Source organism: Neltuma alba, unplaced genomic scaffold, assembly GCF_004799145.2.
Source record: "Neltuma alba isolate B1F8T4 unplaced genomic scaffold, ASM479914v2 tig00004898_pilon, whole genome shotgun sequence".
Lineage (NCBI taxonomy): Eukaryota > Viridiplantae > Streptophyta > Magnoliopsida > Fabales > Fabaceae > Neltuma > Neltuma alba.
This window is the reverse complement of record NW_021633901.1, coordinates 10,641-27,124: the sequence shown is the minus strand read 5'-3', so window position 1 is coordinate 27,124 and position 16,484 is coordinate 10,641. Positions and strand designations below refer to the sequence as shown.

General features: G+C 35.3%; 1 protein-coding gene across 1 annotated transcript; it reads right to left on the bottom strand.

Moving 5' to 3' along the window:
- Positions 1–507: 507 nt before the first annotated feature.
- Positions 508–16,484, bottom strand: LOC114746105 (endoribonuclease Dicer homolog 3a). The gene is made up of 25 exons (XM_028934288.1): positions 16,184–16,484; positions 15,921–16,092; positions 15,574–15,687; positions 14,533–14,667; positions 14,311–14,380; positions 14,158–14,222; positions 13,943–14,074; positions 13,495–13,647; positions 12,820–12,949; positions 11,513–11,618; positions 11,009–11,201; positions 10,759–10,919; positions 10,422–10,640; positions 10,032–10,297; positions 9,339–9,610; positions 8,522–9,054; positions 8,321–8,415; positions 5,471–5,697; positions 5,165–5,374; positions 3,692–4,168; positions 3,267–3,536; positions 2,812–3,138; positions 1,459–1,687; positions 1,203–1,314; positions 508–882 (listed from the first exon to the last, which is right to left on the bottom strand). Exons 1-25 carry the CDS (start codon positions 16,315–16,317, stop codon positions 675–677), a joined length of 5,010 nt encoding a protein of 1,669 aa, XP_028790121.1. The 5' UTR covers positions 16,318–16,484; the 3' UTR covers positions 508–674.

Below are 16,484 nucleotides of genomic sequence, written 5' to 3'. Positions count from 1 at the left end.
GAATTCTTATTTACTGTTTTCCAAATTAAGGGACTCAAACCATAATTTTATATATTGAGGGGTCTTCATTTATAATTTTTTCAACAAAAAAAAAACGGCTATCAATTGTCGAACTAGTAAACGGCTAACGCAGCGATCATATGGCCAGAACAGCACGCTGTGCAGGCTATGAAACGCTTTGTTCTCGAGTGCTCCCGGTCGGGGGATCAAGACCATACTCCAGGAAGACAAAATTCGTGTTACTTAGGCTTTTTTTCTTTTTTTGGTTATTAGTTTCTGATATCTCCAAGATTCTTTTAGCTTGCCTTGATTATTCCCAAAAGAATAAAAAAAAAAAGGGCTGAAGCATCAAGAGTTTTTATCAAGGTCGTAAGCTTTTATTCATCCCATTTACACTATTATACAATTTGGGTGCTACAACACTAACATACAGGACGACCAATCAAGCTCTTACCTTATACTTGGTATGAGGAAAATGAAAGGAAGGAAGGAAAAATCTTATGAGTCTGATTTAAAAAGATTAAAGAAGTGTTATGAAATTTTGATGAAATGTAGTAAGGTTAAAACTTTTAACCTCGCTTCTTTAAATTTTTTTTTAAATTGAATTCATTAAAATTTTTTCTCCACTCTATTTTCGTCGTGCTTGGGATGATTCCTCTAAAACGTTGCCGCGGTTAGAAATCACCAATCTTGAGTTTTCCCAGTCGTTGTAGCTCATAGAGCATTTCTAATGCAGCAGAGTCAAGTGAACTCTTCTTATCCGCTCTGGAGTCTCCTCTACAATCGATATTACCATAATTGGGTATGCACAGTTGTATGCTTGACACAAAACAGATGTATCCTTTTCTTCTTTCTGAACCTTCACCAAATTCAAATGGAGTCCTGGAAAAAAAAAAACAAAGAAAGAAAAGAAAAAATAATAATAATGATAAAGGCCGGATTTATGATCACAATTACCCAAACAGAACAAGATGTCCTCTCCAGTCTCCATTCTTTCCTCTCTTTTAAGGAATTATGATGACCGAGTTGTTTTGAGTCTCAACTACAGGGACTGAGTTGTTTTGAGTCAAAGTTCAAAGATTGAATCAATAATTGAAGAAAAATTCAGGGGGGCCAAAAGTTATATCATGCCATGTTTATGTAAAGTACTGCAAAGGCCATTAGCAACAAGTTTGACATAAGAAAGAACAGAGTCAACTCACCTCTGTTTGAGTTCCGCTGAGTCAAATGTAGGCATTGGCCATTGTAGTCTCTTGCATAGCTCAAATAGGGTGGTCCTGGGTCCTCCCTTCTTCATATTGATTGATGCAATAACTGTAAATATAAATCAACAAAAGACGTTGATTTAGTTGTTAGAGAGCAGCTCCTCATCCTTGATATATAAATGCAAGGAATCAAAGACAGTTTCGAGGGCTTCAAAGATTAGGGGATAACAGAGAAAAGATTGATGGCGCAAACCTGGAATTGCATCATTGGGATCAGAGAGTTCCGTTGGAAGGTCATTGGGAGCTGATAGATTAGTTTTGTCCTTCTTGGCCCTCTTATACGTTAGTGGCTCTGAGACATGCTCATCACGTAGACCAGCGCAAATACTAAATTCCTTCTTCCCAGAAGAAGAATCGAAGAAATGATCAGGATTATCTCTTTTTCTCTTGGTCCCACTATTACTGTGTGAAATTCCCCTCTTCTGCCATTTCAAGGACAAAAATGTAAACTATGTAGTCAGCAAAATATACAGACCACTGAAATGAGATCAAAATAATATATATGCATATATATATATATATATATATATATATTCACAAACCCCACTTTACACTCAAGACCCTGTTTATAGAAATTAAGCTACTTAACCCAAAATACCCCCGGATCCCAAACTCTCCTTACTATTCCTGATTCCCATATATCACTGCCAATATGAGCAGATACCGTTATTGCTGTAACAAAATAAACAGATCAACACAATCAAAAAACTAGCATATCAAAAGTAACCCAGATTCCAATCAAGCTGATTTCAGTTGGACAGCAAATCTAGTGGTTTTAGCAAACAAATGTAAATGGACACGGGTCTGTCTGGTTCATTTCTGATGCTGGTGTAGAATCAAATATACCTTGTGTTATGTACAATGGAAATGTAATTCAGAAGATGCTCTCTTTGAGCAAAAGATGGGGTGCACCAACACTTTCCCAGTTGACAAAAACTAAAGTCCTAGTGAAACACTGCCAGGCCGGATGGTGACAGTCGATATTGCTTTACCAATAATACCTTTTTCTCTTTGAAAAATCTACCTCCATATTCCATCACGAGGAAATATTTTGACAATTTTTAGTTTCCTAAGCATGCACAATATTATTGACCAAAGTTAATCTACTTGGTAAGGACAAATCCAATACCCAAGAGAAAAGGTTTGAGTCTTCAGCCAAAGTGACAAATTCTTGTTAGTCCATAATTTGAAGGTATATCTGTGAACGGTTTGAGCTGTAAAATTTGTCATAGCTCTGGTCAGTTCCCAGACTTCGACTCAACAGAATTTTTTACCAAAAAAGCCACTATGATAAACTTGGTCAACAAGTTTTTAAATATCAAAGCATAGCTTTTGAATTGGTTCCAGTTAAATTACATGAGAGAATTAGTGTTGGCCTAAAACAAATTCTTGAACACCTCCAAATATGATAAACAATGTATATAAAGCATACAGATGGGCAAAAACAACAGCTTGTACGTTTTATTTTTAATGCCGCATACCATATATTTTAGAAAATTTGATACAAAAAGGAAGACAGCAAAAGCATTAGAGAAGCAAAGAATACCTCAAGTTCCTTTAGTAAATGAAAGGCAGCTTCTCCTTTTGCTGTTTTCCTATTTGGGCCCCATCCCTCTCGAACCAACAGGACATCTTGAAGCTGTAAACTAAGCTCTGCATGCACCATATCTCCCTTCATCTTACATTTTTCTTTTACAAAATACCCAAGAGAGCTGGATAATTCGAGTAGCTCACGTAATGGAGGCAGTTCAAGTTTATCAGGAGTGACAATGGGAGATAATAGAGGCTTGAAAACTTTCCACACTTCATCAAGATTAAGTTTGGTGTCAATTAGTATGGCCCCGGCAATACTTTCTACTAAATCCCCAAGTACCTGTGTCAAAAACAGACAAATGATAATTAATTAAAAATGATGATAAAAAGAAAGAAGAAAAAATTCCAACAAAACAACGGCTTAACTAGCCATATTTTCCCCAAAAAAAAAAAAGAATCATCAGTAACCTTAGGTCCTTTAAAGCCTGGAAGTGACTTCGTCATGTTTGATTCAGAGAGCGCCCTGACATAATCATTTATTTGGCCAAGTAATAAATCTGAGCTATGCAGAAGATACTGTTGCAGATTTTGTCTGACTGCAACTTGAGCAAAGTTTTCGTTATTGACAGAAGCAGCTCGCAAGTCAGTTAATTCCCCTGGATCAATGCTTGTATGACTCTGATATAGATGCCATGTGATAAGCAGATCCAATACCGAATCGCCAAGAAACTCAAGCCTCTGCCATACCATATAAAGTTAGAGGAACATCATATTGAACTTTGACATATAAATCTAACTGTATGTTCACTTGGGAGTATATAAGCTCCACTAGTAAAACCCAAAAGAAAATTAACAGAAGCAGTTCAACATTGCCAGACATATTTTATAGTTACCTCATAACAATAGCCACCCCCAAGTTCATTCTCAGATGCATGTGTGATTGCCTCTAGCAAGAGTCCTTTGACAGAAAATTTATACCCAATTTTAGCTTCAAGACTTGCAATCTCATTTTCTTTTGGTGAGTATATGTGAAGAGAAGCAACAGTAATTGCTTCATCAACCAAAGATGGTTCAAGACCAGCACAAATTCCAAGCCACTTCATCACATGAAGTGAAGCAAGTAGTCCACCACCCACATAATATGCACCTATCAGAGCTTCAACACAATCTGCAATAGTCTTTGAACATATCCAACGGTGACGTCTGTCACAGAACTTCCCAACCACAATTTTTGGATCTTCACTTTGAAACTTTTCGTCTAAAGGCACTTCAAGGTTTTCCACCCCACATTTACAATGAACAGTATGTATAGAATTCTGTCCCGGAGCGACCCACCGGCGGGGCTCAAATGCAAAGTCACGAATATATTCCTATTGAAGAAAACGGGGAAAAAAAAAGTATTAACTGGATCCATTGCAGCACCATTTGGATGGAATACAACTTGTGCACTTATTGAATCAACAACGACTGGAATTCAAAGAAAAGGAGTGTTCAGACATTTAAAGAGGAGTTTTCTTAGTCTTATATTAAGGCATGACTAAAATGATCATTTTCATAAGCTTTGAATTCAGATATAACCAGATTACAAAAGTTCTAAGTAAAAGGAAAATATTAGTGACCACAAGAATTGCACTTTCTTGAATAAAAGCTCGATGGGGAGCAGATGAGTTGAAAAAACATTCAGATTAATAGACCTCAATTTTGTGGATGGAATATCTTTATAACCAAGGATTAATATTTCTTTTTCCCTTTTGTGATGACTTTTGGTCCGTCATAGCAGTGAACCTATTCATTGTTCACAGTTCAAGCCCCTTTTGGCTATCTGCACGCATGAGCTTAAGCTTCAAGGAAAACTTGTTCTTGTCACGGTAGTGATGTCACACACCCACACACTCTCAAATATTTTGCAGAACTGAATGGGTTTTAGGGAGGAAAATAGAAACAGAGGAGGGAAAGGGAAAGAATGAACAGAATAGGGAGAAGAAAGGGAGAGAGAACAGAAACTGAGCAGGAGAGTTGAGGCAGCACAGAAAAGGGAGAGAGAGCAGCTAAGCCATCACAATTTTCAATCATCAAAAGTCTCCTTACATATGCTGCCTAACATCTATATATAGAAAAGGTTTCCTTCTCATGAAGGAATCAAAAAGCAAAATAAAAACATTCAAACATAATCAGCTACTTGCCTAAGCTTCCACTCTCGGAAGAAACATCTACGATATTACATAAATTAAAACATAAAACATAAGCCACTTGCTAGTTATGACATAAAATAAAATTAAATATTAAAGCAAGCTAGGTTTCCTCAAGATATTAATTCCTATATTCCATCAGGTGGCCAATTGAAAAATAACTATAGGAGAATTTACCTGTATTTTATGATCTGTTCCACATTTATGTAGGGTTGAGTTACACACCGCCGCTGTGCGCTGAGCAGATAATTGTCCTTCGTGCTTCTTTGGATATTTGAGAAAGAGATGACAACTTACAGCATACTTGAGGACGGAATCTCCAAGCAACTCAAGACGTTCCATAGAAAACTTTTCACAGCATCTTACAGTTGTAAGTGCTTCTAAAATCTGACATTGTAAGAGATAATATGTACAATTGAAACAGAGAAAATAGAAGGATTATCTTTTCCATGTAAAACAAGTAAATAGGAAAACTATACAAACCAGAGAGCTAGGTATGTTGTAGTTGTTATCTTGGCCAGCCACCTCTTGTCTAAGTTGACTGGCTAGCATAAATGATTCAAGGCGGTGCATCAAAGACGGAAGCAGGTAAAGTGACTTTAACACATCCCTTCGAACATCAAGGGTGCAGAGAAGCTCCGGTGGAATGTGAACATGAGCTCGTGCTTTTTGGGTTACCAGGCCACCTTCTGGAGACTTACCTAGAGTATCTGCTCAAATGTGTATGTGTGTGTGTCAAGTAAAAGCAAAATTTTGAAGACATTGAAATTTATGAATAATAGAGCATATAATTTCATTAAAATAAATCCACTAAGTCAATAAGCATTGGATTACATTTAAGAATTTCGCTCCACTGAAAGTGAAGTTTAACTTTATAGAGCACAGCCCAAGCGGACAACTGTTGATAAAAAAACTAAAGTTTTTTAGTTTTCTATTAGGGGATAATCCAAAAATTATGAAACCCTCTCTTCTAAGTACCCTGTAAAATTTAGCTCTACTTCAGCATAAATCGCAGGATTGGTTGGTTCAGGATAAATATTAGCTTTCATCGGCACCTGATCATAGCTTATTATTAAAATAAGTAGAAGCAAAATTTCGAAGACGTTGAAATTTATGGATAATAGATCATACTTTTATTAAAATAAATCCACTAAGTCAATAAACATTGGAAATTACATTTAACAATTTGGCTCCACTGAAAGGGAGGTTTAACTATATAGAGCACAGTCCAAGCGGACAACTGTTGATTAAAAATAAATAAATAACAAGTTTTTTAGTTTTCTATTAGGGGATAATCCAAAAACTATGAAACCCTCTATTCTAAGTACCCTCTAAAATTTAGTTCTACTTCAGCATAAATTGCAAGATTGGTTGGTTCAGGATAAATTGCAAGCTTAAGGAAGCTTTCAGTTCAGAGCATCTTCCACAATTTTCAAGAAGTTTTCAAAAGTGCACTGGCCCTAATGTTTTTCATGAGATATATGAACTTAGCCGTAAAAATTTCATGATTGTTTTGGATAACATAATACCAAACACCAAATGGTGCTGTTTTATCTCCAAATGAATCACGAATGTATTGGGATGTTCATTTCCTTTATGGCGAATCAATTGTTTTTTTACTAGTCTTAACTATTACTTTTAATTTTCTATGGAATGTACAAGATTCCTTATTCAGGCTATTAGCAAAGGATCAGGGGAATTTGTAACATGGCCATTTCTTATTAGCCTAAGAATATATTCCCAACCCGAGGGGTTAGATTTAAGGCAAAGAAAAAGTCCCCTAATAGGGAAAATACAAGAATTATTGTTGGAAATTGTTCAAGATTTAGAAGAATTTCTGAAAATTAAACTAATATTAGTAAGCTTGAAAATCCTAACAAAGGTAATTGTGATGAAAATTTGGGAAACCCAGTTGGGAATGATTGGGCTTTACTGGGCCAAGAATTGAAGCACCTAAGCCAATAATAACTAAATAAATAAATAAATAATTATTATAACAGGAAGAGGGAGTAGCTAGGAGTGGAAAAGGCTTTTCCTACACTTGTCATTGTCACCCTTCCTTACTATTCCATTATGATAAGATAACATGAAAGGTCATTTCATCTCCTTTTTTCTCCAATATGACGCTACCTAGGGCTAATCATAAAAACCCAGTACAATATTAAAGATGATGATGGTTTAAACAAACTTAAACCTAGATACGATAAAACAAGATAAAGCCTTATGTCAAATTATTTTAAACCTAAATAAAGATAACGTAAAAAGTATGACTAACACCACATAAAGATAGTCATTGAACATAAACAATTAAATTATAGGTTTTCCTATGCCTAGCATAGATTTTCAATGCTCCATCACTAAGCTTTTGAGTGCCTTCATCAGGCAAAAGATGCAACCACCAGGATGATAGACTCCAAAGCACCATAAGATAAGAGATGCTTCTTTATTTCCAGAATACCAGGTACGTCCCAAAAATACACAAAAATTTGCTGACATAAACATGTCGAGATTCAAGGGCCTTGAGCTATTTATGAAAACTGACACTTCAAACTGCCGATGTCCTAATCAAGTCTTCTACAAGAATCTAGATTGATACTCAGCTATCCAAGCTACATATAGAGAAAAATAAGCGCTTGTTTGTATAAATTTTTTTAAAGAAAAATTCTTTTTCTAAAAGACAAACTTTTAAGGAATTCTGGAATATTCAAGTTTTTTTCTTTAAAAAAAAAAATCAGAACCTAAAAACATCAAGTTTCTAATTATTTTGAAAAGACACTCTTGAGTAACTTTTGAAAATAACCACAGGCAGTAAATGAGAGAATGTTGATGAAAATACATATAATCATACATAAAGATATTATAAAATTTAAAAATTATAAAAAGATAATTTTTTATGGTGATGATCAAATGAAAAATAATCTCTTCTTTTCATAAGATCTCTAAAGAAACAAATTACTTTTGACAAAATCTCTAAATAAGTTGAGAGGCATTTATTCTTTTAATCTTAAATAAACAGGCCCTTGTTCTCTAAGCTTGAAGGTGAATGTGAAATTCCTTATTTATTACCTAATGGACAAATTCACAAGGGTAGTCATTTCCTTTAATGGTAAGTCAGCTAGTTGTTATTAGTCCTTTATGGTTCTAATTGTATAGAGGTTGTATAGAATGAATGTTTCAATTGTTTCCTATTCTGCTAGGCCAAGGATTAAGAAGCATTTGCTCCTCAGTTCTTGTATAGTAATTATTGGCTGTAATAGAATCAGATTAAAACACAATTATTTCACCAATATTCTACTACCAGTAAGATTTTGAAATTCAAACTAGTTAACTAACCATCCTCATTGAAGTTCACAAGAAGGTTGTGTGGATTATGACTTTGCCTCAAAAGCAGCAAAGGCTGCCCTGGATGTCTCAGTGTAATCCCATACCTGATGAACTTCAACTTGTTTAGTTAACCACAAAATGATATAGGAAATGAAGCGCAGCAAGGGAAAGGAGGGGGCACAGGCATCTTGGCAGTGAACATTGCAGTACCTTTTGCTGTAATAATCTGAGAAGGTAATACGCTCTGCTGCAGCCACATCCTCAGTGGTGCCATCAAAAGGACTTTCAGCACACAGGTCATGAGCAACTTCAATTATACAGTATATTCTTCCAGTGTGGATGGCCAAAACTACCATATCTTTGACATTGTTAACATCAAGCACAAAATTAGCGAAATGAATCTTTTCTCTGCCCCCACAATCTGCCTCCAACAAACTGATATCATGGGATGGTAAGTTTTTTCTGTAATCATTGCAATGGTCAATGCCCAGAGAACACCTTTTCCGCATAAATTCAATAGCAGAAGCACAAGAATTGATTCCTGCCCAGTTGATTTTCAAAGATTCCTCATCAATACCATCTTTTTCAAGAGGTAGAAGCAAATATAAGTTTGATGGAGTCCACAATGACGACGTTTCATCCTGAAGAAGAAATTTCCTTCCTCCTCCTTCTTTGGACCGAAAAACTAATCTCCCAAAAACACCATTGTAAAGAAGTTCATGAAAAGATTTTGCATTCTTCATCTGATAAATAAAAGAAAACAAAATGCAGTTAAATTTCAACGGAAACATCTGGATTAAAGCATTTCATACATGGGAAAATACATTTTACCACTTGAAAGCCTAGTTATAATTATAGTAAACTAATCTAATTAATGTGGATGTTCTTCTGTTCCCAATGAAAAGGAGGTGGGCGTTTCTGTTACATTTTAAAGTTCACTCAATTTGTAACTAAGTGTTGGTTAAAAGGGTAATATGTATTTCCCCTTTCATAATTCCTACATCAAATAAAGCTCACATTTCAATACCTGTTCAGCATCCAAATGCACTTGGCCACATGATGAGACTGAAGTCTTCACAATCTTTGAGATCAAGTAGAGTTCTAATTCAAAATTTCCAACATCATCATCAAGCTTTGACTCAATCAGCAGAACAAATCCAGAGTACATATCATGAAGAACATTACAGGTGAAATCAAACGTATAGGCATGAAATATGGCTCCATCAAGTTTATCTTTCCAAGTCCCACATAAAGCACGAATGCTAGCTGAGCCATGCAACTCCTTCCTTTTTGTAGTTCCTTCAAATACGAGAAGCAAACAAAATCAAAATGCATTCATACCTAACTAGATCCACTGGAAAGCCAGACAACCTCATGCCTCCACAAAGCACGATTCAGCATCTGTCCCTATACAGCCACCCCCAAACCCCAAGGAAAAAGATGGCTGGCACACTAGGATGTGTCTGAAGCTGGTAGGCATGAGTGCCATATAGGCAAACCAACCTTCCTCTCATTGGCATGCCCACGAAGTTTTATGGCCAATCAGATACATCATGCTCCACATCCAATTAGAAAACAAAAATTAAAGTCTCAGGCTGTACAGTAAAATACTTTGAACAACATTGTTTGCAACAATGGTACTGTCATATTGAATTGAACATAATATTTAAGTTTAATTGATAACAAAAGATAACATATTTAATTAGCAGAAAACTAATACCTGCACCTGAACTTGTTTTCTTGCTTTTTACAGTTTGAACCTGTACCAGAGGTTCTTCAACTGACGGGCGAAGATGATCATCCAAAGCACCCATTTTATGGAGCTTCTTACATGCTTCTAAACATACAAGCTGTTTTGCCAAATGAGCATTTCTGCCTAAGGGACCAACTATAGTTTGAAAAGCTGCATTAGGAGGCAATGACAACTTGCACTGGTAACCACCTTCCACGTCAAAACTCTCAAAAATTGGCTTTGGATTGAAGTACCTGATACAAACAATGAGAGTTACATAGAATACAACTACAAGAGCATGTGATGAAGTTTGTTTAGTAGGCGAAAAACATCATTAAGGAGTTAAAAGAAAAGAAAAACAATTGAAAATATTCTTACATATCTCCTTTGAGCTTTCCACAGTATTGATGAATGAGAGTAACACTAGAATCTGACGTGACCGATGCTCCAGTAGAATCCACAGAGTATGTGATTGCTTCTTCTACTGTACAAGCCCTTGGGGTGAAAATGCTGAAGCCACTATTAAGAGAGTCATCGGTCATGAAACGCTCACTCTTGATTATGTCAAACAGTTGACTTATATGCTTCGAGTTTCCCCTAAAGATACAGTTAACAATATGATGCACAATTGAGAATATACACCAGATTTTTCAAAGTAAGATGTCTCCAGCTTCCAAAAACTTCTAAGTTCATCTCATCAAGATATACACCTCACCTTTCCAACATCATAATAAACTGAGAGTTGGCCTGCCTAGCCCGTCCCCTCGATTGGACATAACTACGAATTGTTTTTGGTAGATCAAAACGTATAACAGAAGAGCAGCCGGGGACATGGATTCCTTCCTCAATTACGTCAGTGGTAAATAATAGATTGACCTAAATGAAAAGAACTAATAATCTATAATAATATTTCAAAACACCCACATTGTGAACAATCTGACCCAAATGATGCAGTGATTCAATACCTTTCCTGTGCGAAATGAATCCAATGTTTCCTTCTGCCTCTTTAATGCCAGTGAATCATTTGATGTATTGCTTCCAGTTACATATGAAACTGCGAAATGAGATAACTGCGAAACTTTTCTTACAAACCTTTCAATCACCTTAGCTGTGATTATCCTCTCAACAAAAATAAGGCATGACACATGACTAGATTTTCTGCAAGAAAAAACATAGGAATGAAGATCAATGATCATATAATGTGAAATGAAACCTGCAAAAGGAAAAATATTGCGAGAATCACAATGAGGTCCCAAGAAAGGAAAATAATTACAAAACAAGTCCCAGAAGTTGTCATTTCCTACTCTGAAACTTGTCATTACAAGCTGTTTAGATTGTTATTGGGACTTTTAGTAATTATTTTTCTTCCCAGGGACCTCATTGTAATTGTCCCAAAAATATTCACAAGACAAAGATCATAATGTCAAATGGAACTTTATTGTAAAATATCAATATCCAAATTTCTGTACCCAAAGGATTGGAAGATTTGAATAAGTTCATGTAATTTTGGAGATATGTAACCCAAAGTTACTGCTCCTGTATAGTCAAATCCTACCTCCAAAGGGCTTTTGTCAGCTGCAGAGATTTAATTATGAAAATGTCAATGATAGTATAATCCTTAGTGAAAACGAACAAAATGAAATTATTAGCATTACAAAGGCAATGTGGTTATAAAAAATACGTCAAACAAGATCGACAGTAGACATGCAGCAAAACAAATAGACATGCATTCATTTGTTAATGCACTCATCCACATATACATATCTACACACAGTACGAATTCAACATCTAATAATCCCCGGAACATACTTTTATTGAAAGAAAATAGTTACATTTTCAGACATTAAAAGAAAGAGATCGAGCTCTCAATTAATTAAGCGATAATCTCTATCTAACCAAGATATTTAAAGTAACCTCATCCTAATCAAAATAGGATAACTTTATCCTGACTAAAACAAAATACTTGAGCTAATCCTAATCCAAAATAGATAAAAATGCCAATCCAAAAATAATTAAAACCCAAATAACATTTAATTAAAATAACTAAATATCACCAAAACATTTTATGCTAACCACTGACAATAGGCTTCAAAAAAAGATTTATCTCCAAGAAAAAGATGCAAGAGGAAAGTACAATTGCTACTGCAGAGTACCTTTGATTGATACCTAAGTGGGATGGGGAAACCCACATACATACCACATTGCGCATACCATACTACTCAATGAGGGATTTGGGTATCCTATACTACCTAAGTCTCCATCAATACCCCCTTGGAGAGTTGACATCCGAACGGCTGCACTTTACAACATCTCGCTCAACTTCTCAATTTCCTTCTCTATCAAAACCCTTCACCAATCAGAACACTCCATATTGGAACAGTTTCTAATACCACTTGATGGGTTCTAAATACCCAAATGAGTATCTCATACCACTCAATGTGGAACTCAAGTATCACATACTATCTAAGCTAAGTCTACATCAACCTTAAAAGACAACATAATAAAAGGGGGAAAGCAGCTTAAGGCATTATATTGAAACCTCATATGCTCACCACAGAGGACTGTCTAAATATCAAAATTAATGTAAAACCTGCCTAAATATACATAGTAAAGATTTTCAATTAAATAGAGTTTGTTATGATTGCTTGACTAATATAAGTGATGGATGAACAAAACATTAGTTTGTCCCCTGCACGATACTTGTGATCTCAACAATGATCATAGATTCAAAAGATATGGGGCAAAATGAATAAATGAAATCTTCTAAAATGCCTACCCAGAGGAAGAGATTCCCCAACTATTTGCATCACGTTTTCAAGGAAATATTTGCAATGCAAAAAACCTTTACGGTATGCTTCATGCTCGTCCTCTATGCTGTGGAATTTCTCAAGAGATATTTGGACAGCCTGCAGGCACATTAACAAACACACACACACAATCACATGGAGATGACCAAAAAGAATTTATGTAGGATAGAGATGAAATCTTTGATGTCATTCGCAATAATTCACATATTAAGACAACATTATTTATCCCAAAAAAAAAATTATATACCAGTTTCAAGAAGTCAAAAATCTTGTATTAGACAAATTGTAAAAAAATTATGGCTGCTGTGAATACATTAAAATGGGAAATGATACTCCCATCGGTCCTGAATGTTCGACATAACTAATTCACAAAGATTCAAGAAGTTAGTTATTTATAAAAAATTGTGTATTGGTTTCCCTGAAATACCCCTCCTTGTAATCATTTACTTTGGAAAATGTATGCAATCAATAGGAGTAATTTGGGGAAAAATAAATGTGGGAGACAAAAGAAATTGAGTTTATATATTTAGCACCAAAACAAACTCTTAACTAACTCCTACATTTAGGATCAGAGGAAATACCAATTTTCCATGTTCTTTTTCTTTTAGGCACGTTTTTCATGTTTCTAATAGCAAGATGGATACCTCATAAGTACATAGAAGTCCAAGATCTTCAAGGCAATACAATATTTTGGCAAGGTCGTTGGACATTCGCTTATGGAGGCCCTTAAATTTATCATCCACATCTTTGTAGTTACCTTCCAATGACTTCTGTAGTTCTGACAAGAAGATATCAGACTGTCCAAACAGATAAACATCAGCCCATATTTTCTGATAAAAGAATAAAATGATTATGCAAATCAAACAAGAAGGTGCATTTTACGCATCAACATATAATAGAATCAAGGACGGATCCAAGATGGATTTTTTTTTACCTTTGCTGGGGGCAGGGAGGATGGATAGGGATGAATTTAAATTTTTTTATTTTCAATATTTATATCAATAATTTTTTAAAATAACTTTATAACATAAGGAAAATTCGTTAGAATTTAGTACATTATCTATATTATGTCTAATAATAAAAAAGAACTACCTCAGACCACAAGGCTTCAATCTTTGATTTCAAACTCATAGCAGCAGGTTGAGCTTGATCATAGTATCTACAGCTCTCTTTTGCAGAAGGGATACAAGCATCCATCTCTGTTCTGTCTTCAATTGTATATATCTGAAGAAGCATAGAGGCTACATTTAAGTTTATGGAGCCAAAAAAGAAGTTTGAATACATTCAATACAAGAAATTTATAGTACCTCAGACTCGAGGATATTTTCAAGCTCTGATATCTGACCCTTGCAATCCATAGTAGAGGAAACACCTAGAATGAAGTAACACATAGTATTCATTTACGAATTTCTTTTAATTATATTCAATAGCAGAAACAACTCAGCTCATGATACAGCTACCTTTTTTAATTACCGGTGATGCTGTCATCCCAAAGATTTTTGGCTTCACATTAGCCTTGTGATAGAATTCCTTCACCCGTAGAAGAACACAACTATATAGTAAATTTTTCTATATTGCAACTCGTTTCTCATTCAAATTGAAAAAACATACACAGAAGAAAAACACAAAAAACCATGAACAATTAAGTGTAAGGAAAATAGAAAAAGTTCCCCAGTGCTCACCTTCATTATTTTTGCATAGGGGTGATTGCCAGTTGCTCTGTGACATTCATCAATGATTATCAAGCATACTGTTTCTATATTGATGAATGCCTTTCTCAAGGCATCCAAAAGAATCTGGGGTGTCATAATCAGTACCTATAAAGCAGAAAGAAAGTATAACTCTACACTAAATTTTATAATTTGAGCACTAAGAATCTTCGCCAAAGATGCAAATCTTGTGTTCAAAATTTTCCACACTAAATTAGTAAATTCAAGCAATGTAATTATTTTAATTATATTATACACGCCACTAAGGAAACCCTAGAATTTAAAATAATTGGCAGAAAAAGTCATCGACTAAGAATGAAGCTGTGTTGATCAATCAATCCTAATTGGAGATCAACCAACACCGATACTATGCTATTGTAGCAGACAATCTGAGCATTGCTGACGGCAGTGACTCTGATACCATGCCAAATATAGAGATTAAGTGGAGAAGAAACAATCTGGTTCTGTTATTACTAACTGAGAAATGCTTTTACCGTAATGACTTATATACAGAATAGTCTGGAGATCAAACTTAATGACACGTGTACTATGAGCTATCACTAAGCTGGCATGGCTAACTAACTAAGAAACAGAACTAAGAGAGATGAGTGATATAACTCACATTGATTTATAGAAAAATTAATTAAACAAAAGTGGGGAGGGGGACCCTGACAACCACCATGGAAGCGAAGTCGTTATCCATAGGTAGAAGAGCTATGATACACATGCATCTGTAAAGCACCCATATTGAATTTGAATAAATTAGTTATGGAGTCAAAGGGAATGAAAAGCACCCGCGGTATTTAAAGATGTGATCGTACAATTTTTCATCCCTCATGACAAGATTTATCAGTGAAAAAAATGCAAGTCATATGTAATATGTTTACTAAGCTCTGAAGCTAAATCCCATCAGGCCCAGAACCTGTCAATCAGTACTCAAACGAAAATGAAAGCATTAAAAAAACTTTAGTGATAACTCGGAGATAGCATTAGCAAATCAACAGGAAAACTTACATCATGGTCATTGATCTCCTTCTCCCATCTCTCTAAATTCCATGTATCAACTCCTTTAGCCCCGTAGTATTCTTCGACGTCAAAATTTGTAAGATCTTTTATAATCTTAAATTGCTGCAAATTGAAAGCACAAAACAAGGTAATTCATAACCTGCCGTTGAACCAACATTGCACTTTAGTCCTCAACACCAGTAACAAACAAGTGTGTCTGAAATTTCACCTATCAACTGTCTGAAATTGCGGTGTTAAAGTGGATAGTGGAATATACCAACTTCGACAGAAACCAAACGAAAAGGAAGCGAAGCTAAAAGGGAAAAAACTTTCGGTTTCGAACTTACCTGGTTGACAAGATGAACAGTCGGAGCTAAGAAAATAATCAATTTTTTCACGCCACTATACTTGATAGACTGGCCAATGTCATTTATAAGCATAACAGCAATGAAGGTTTTACCAGAACCAGTCTCCAACACTGCTATTGTGTTCTGTTTTCTTGCTACTTCAAACACTTCTAATTGGTACCTACAACGAAACCCATAAAGCATTATGAAAAGCCAAATTTAAAATTTCAAAAATAACTATGAAGAAAAAGATGGGGAAAGAAAAACAATACTTTCTAGGGTGAATGTGCTGGGTTTCCATAGAAGACAGCGATGCTTGTACAGGAGAACAATGAGTGTCCAAGTTAGAGTTTATCTCGTCAAAATTTTGATCAAGAGAACTATTGTACTTGTGTGATGAGTCCATGACGAAATCTAGAAGAGGAAGGGACTAATGCTTTAACTGATCAACTGAGAAAGAGTTCAACTTGTGCATGTCGAGGCGATTGAGATTAGGAGACAGATATTGGAACACAAAAACCAGCGCCCGAGAAGCAGGATTGTGCGTATGCTTATGTGGGTTTCTCAGTGATC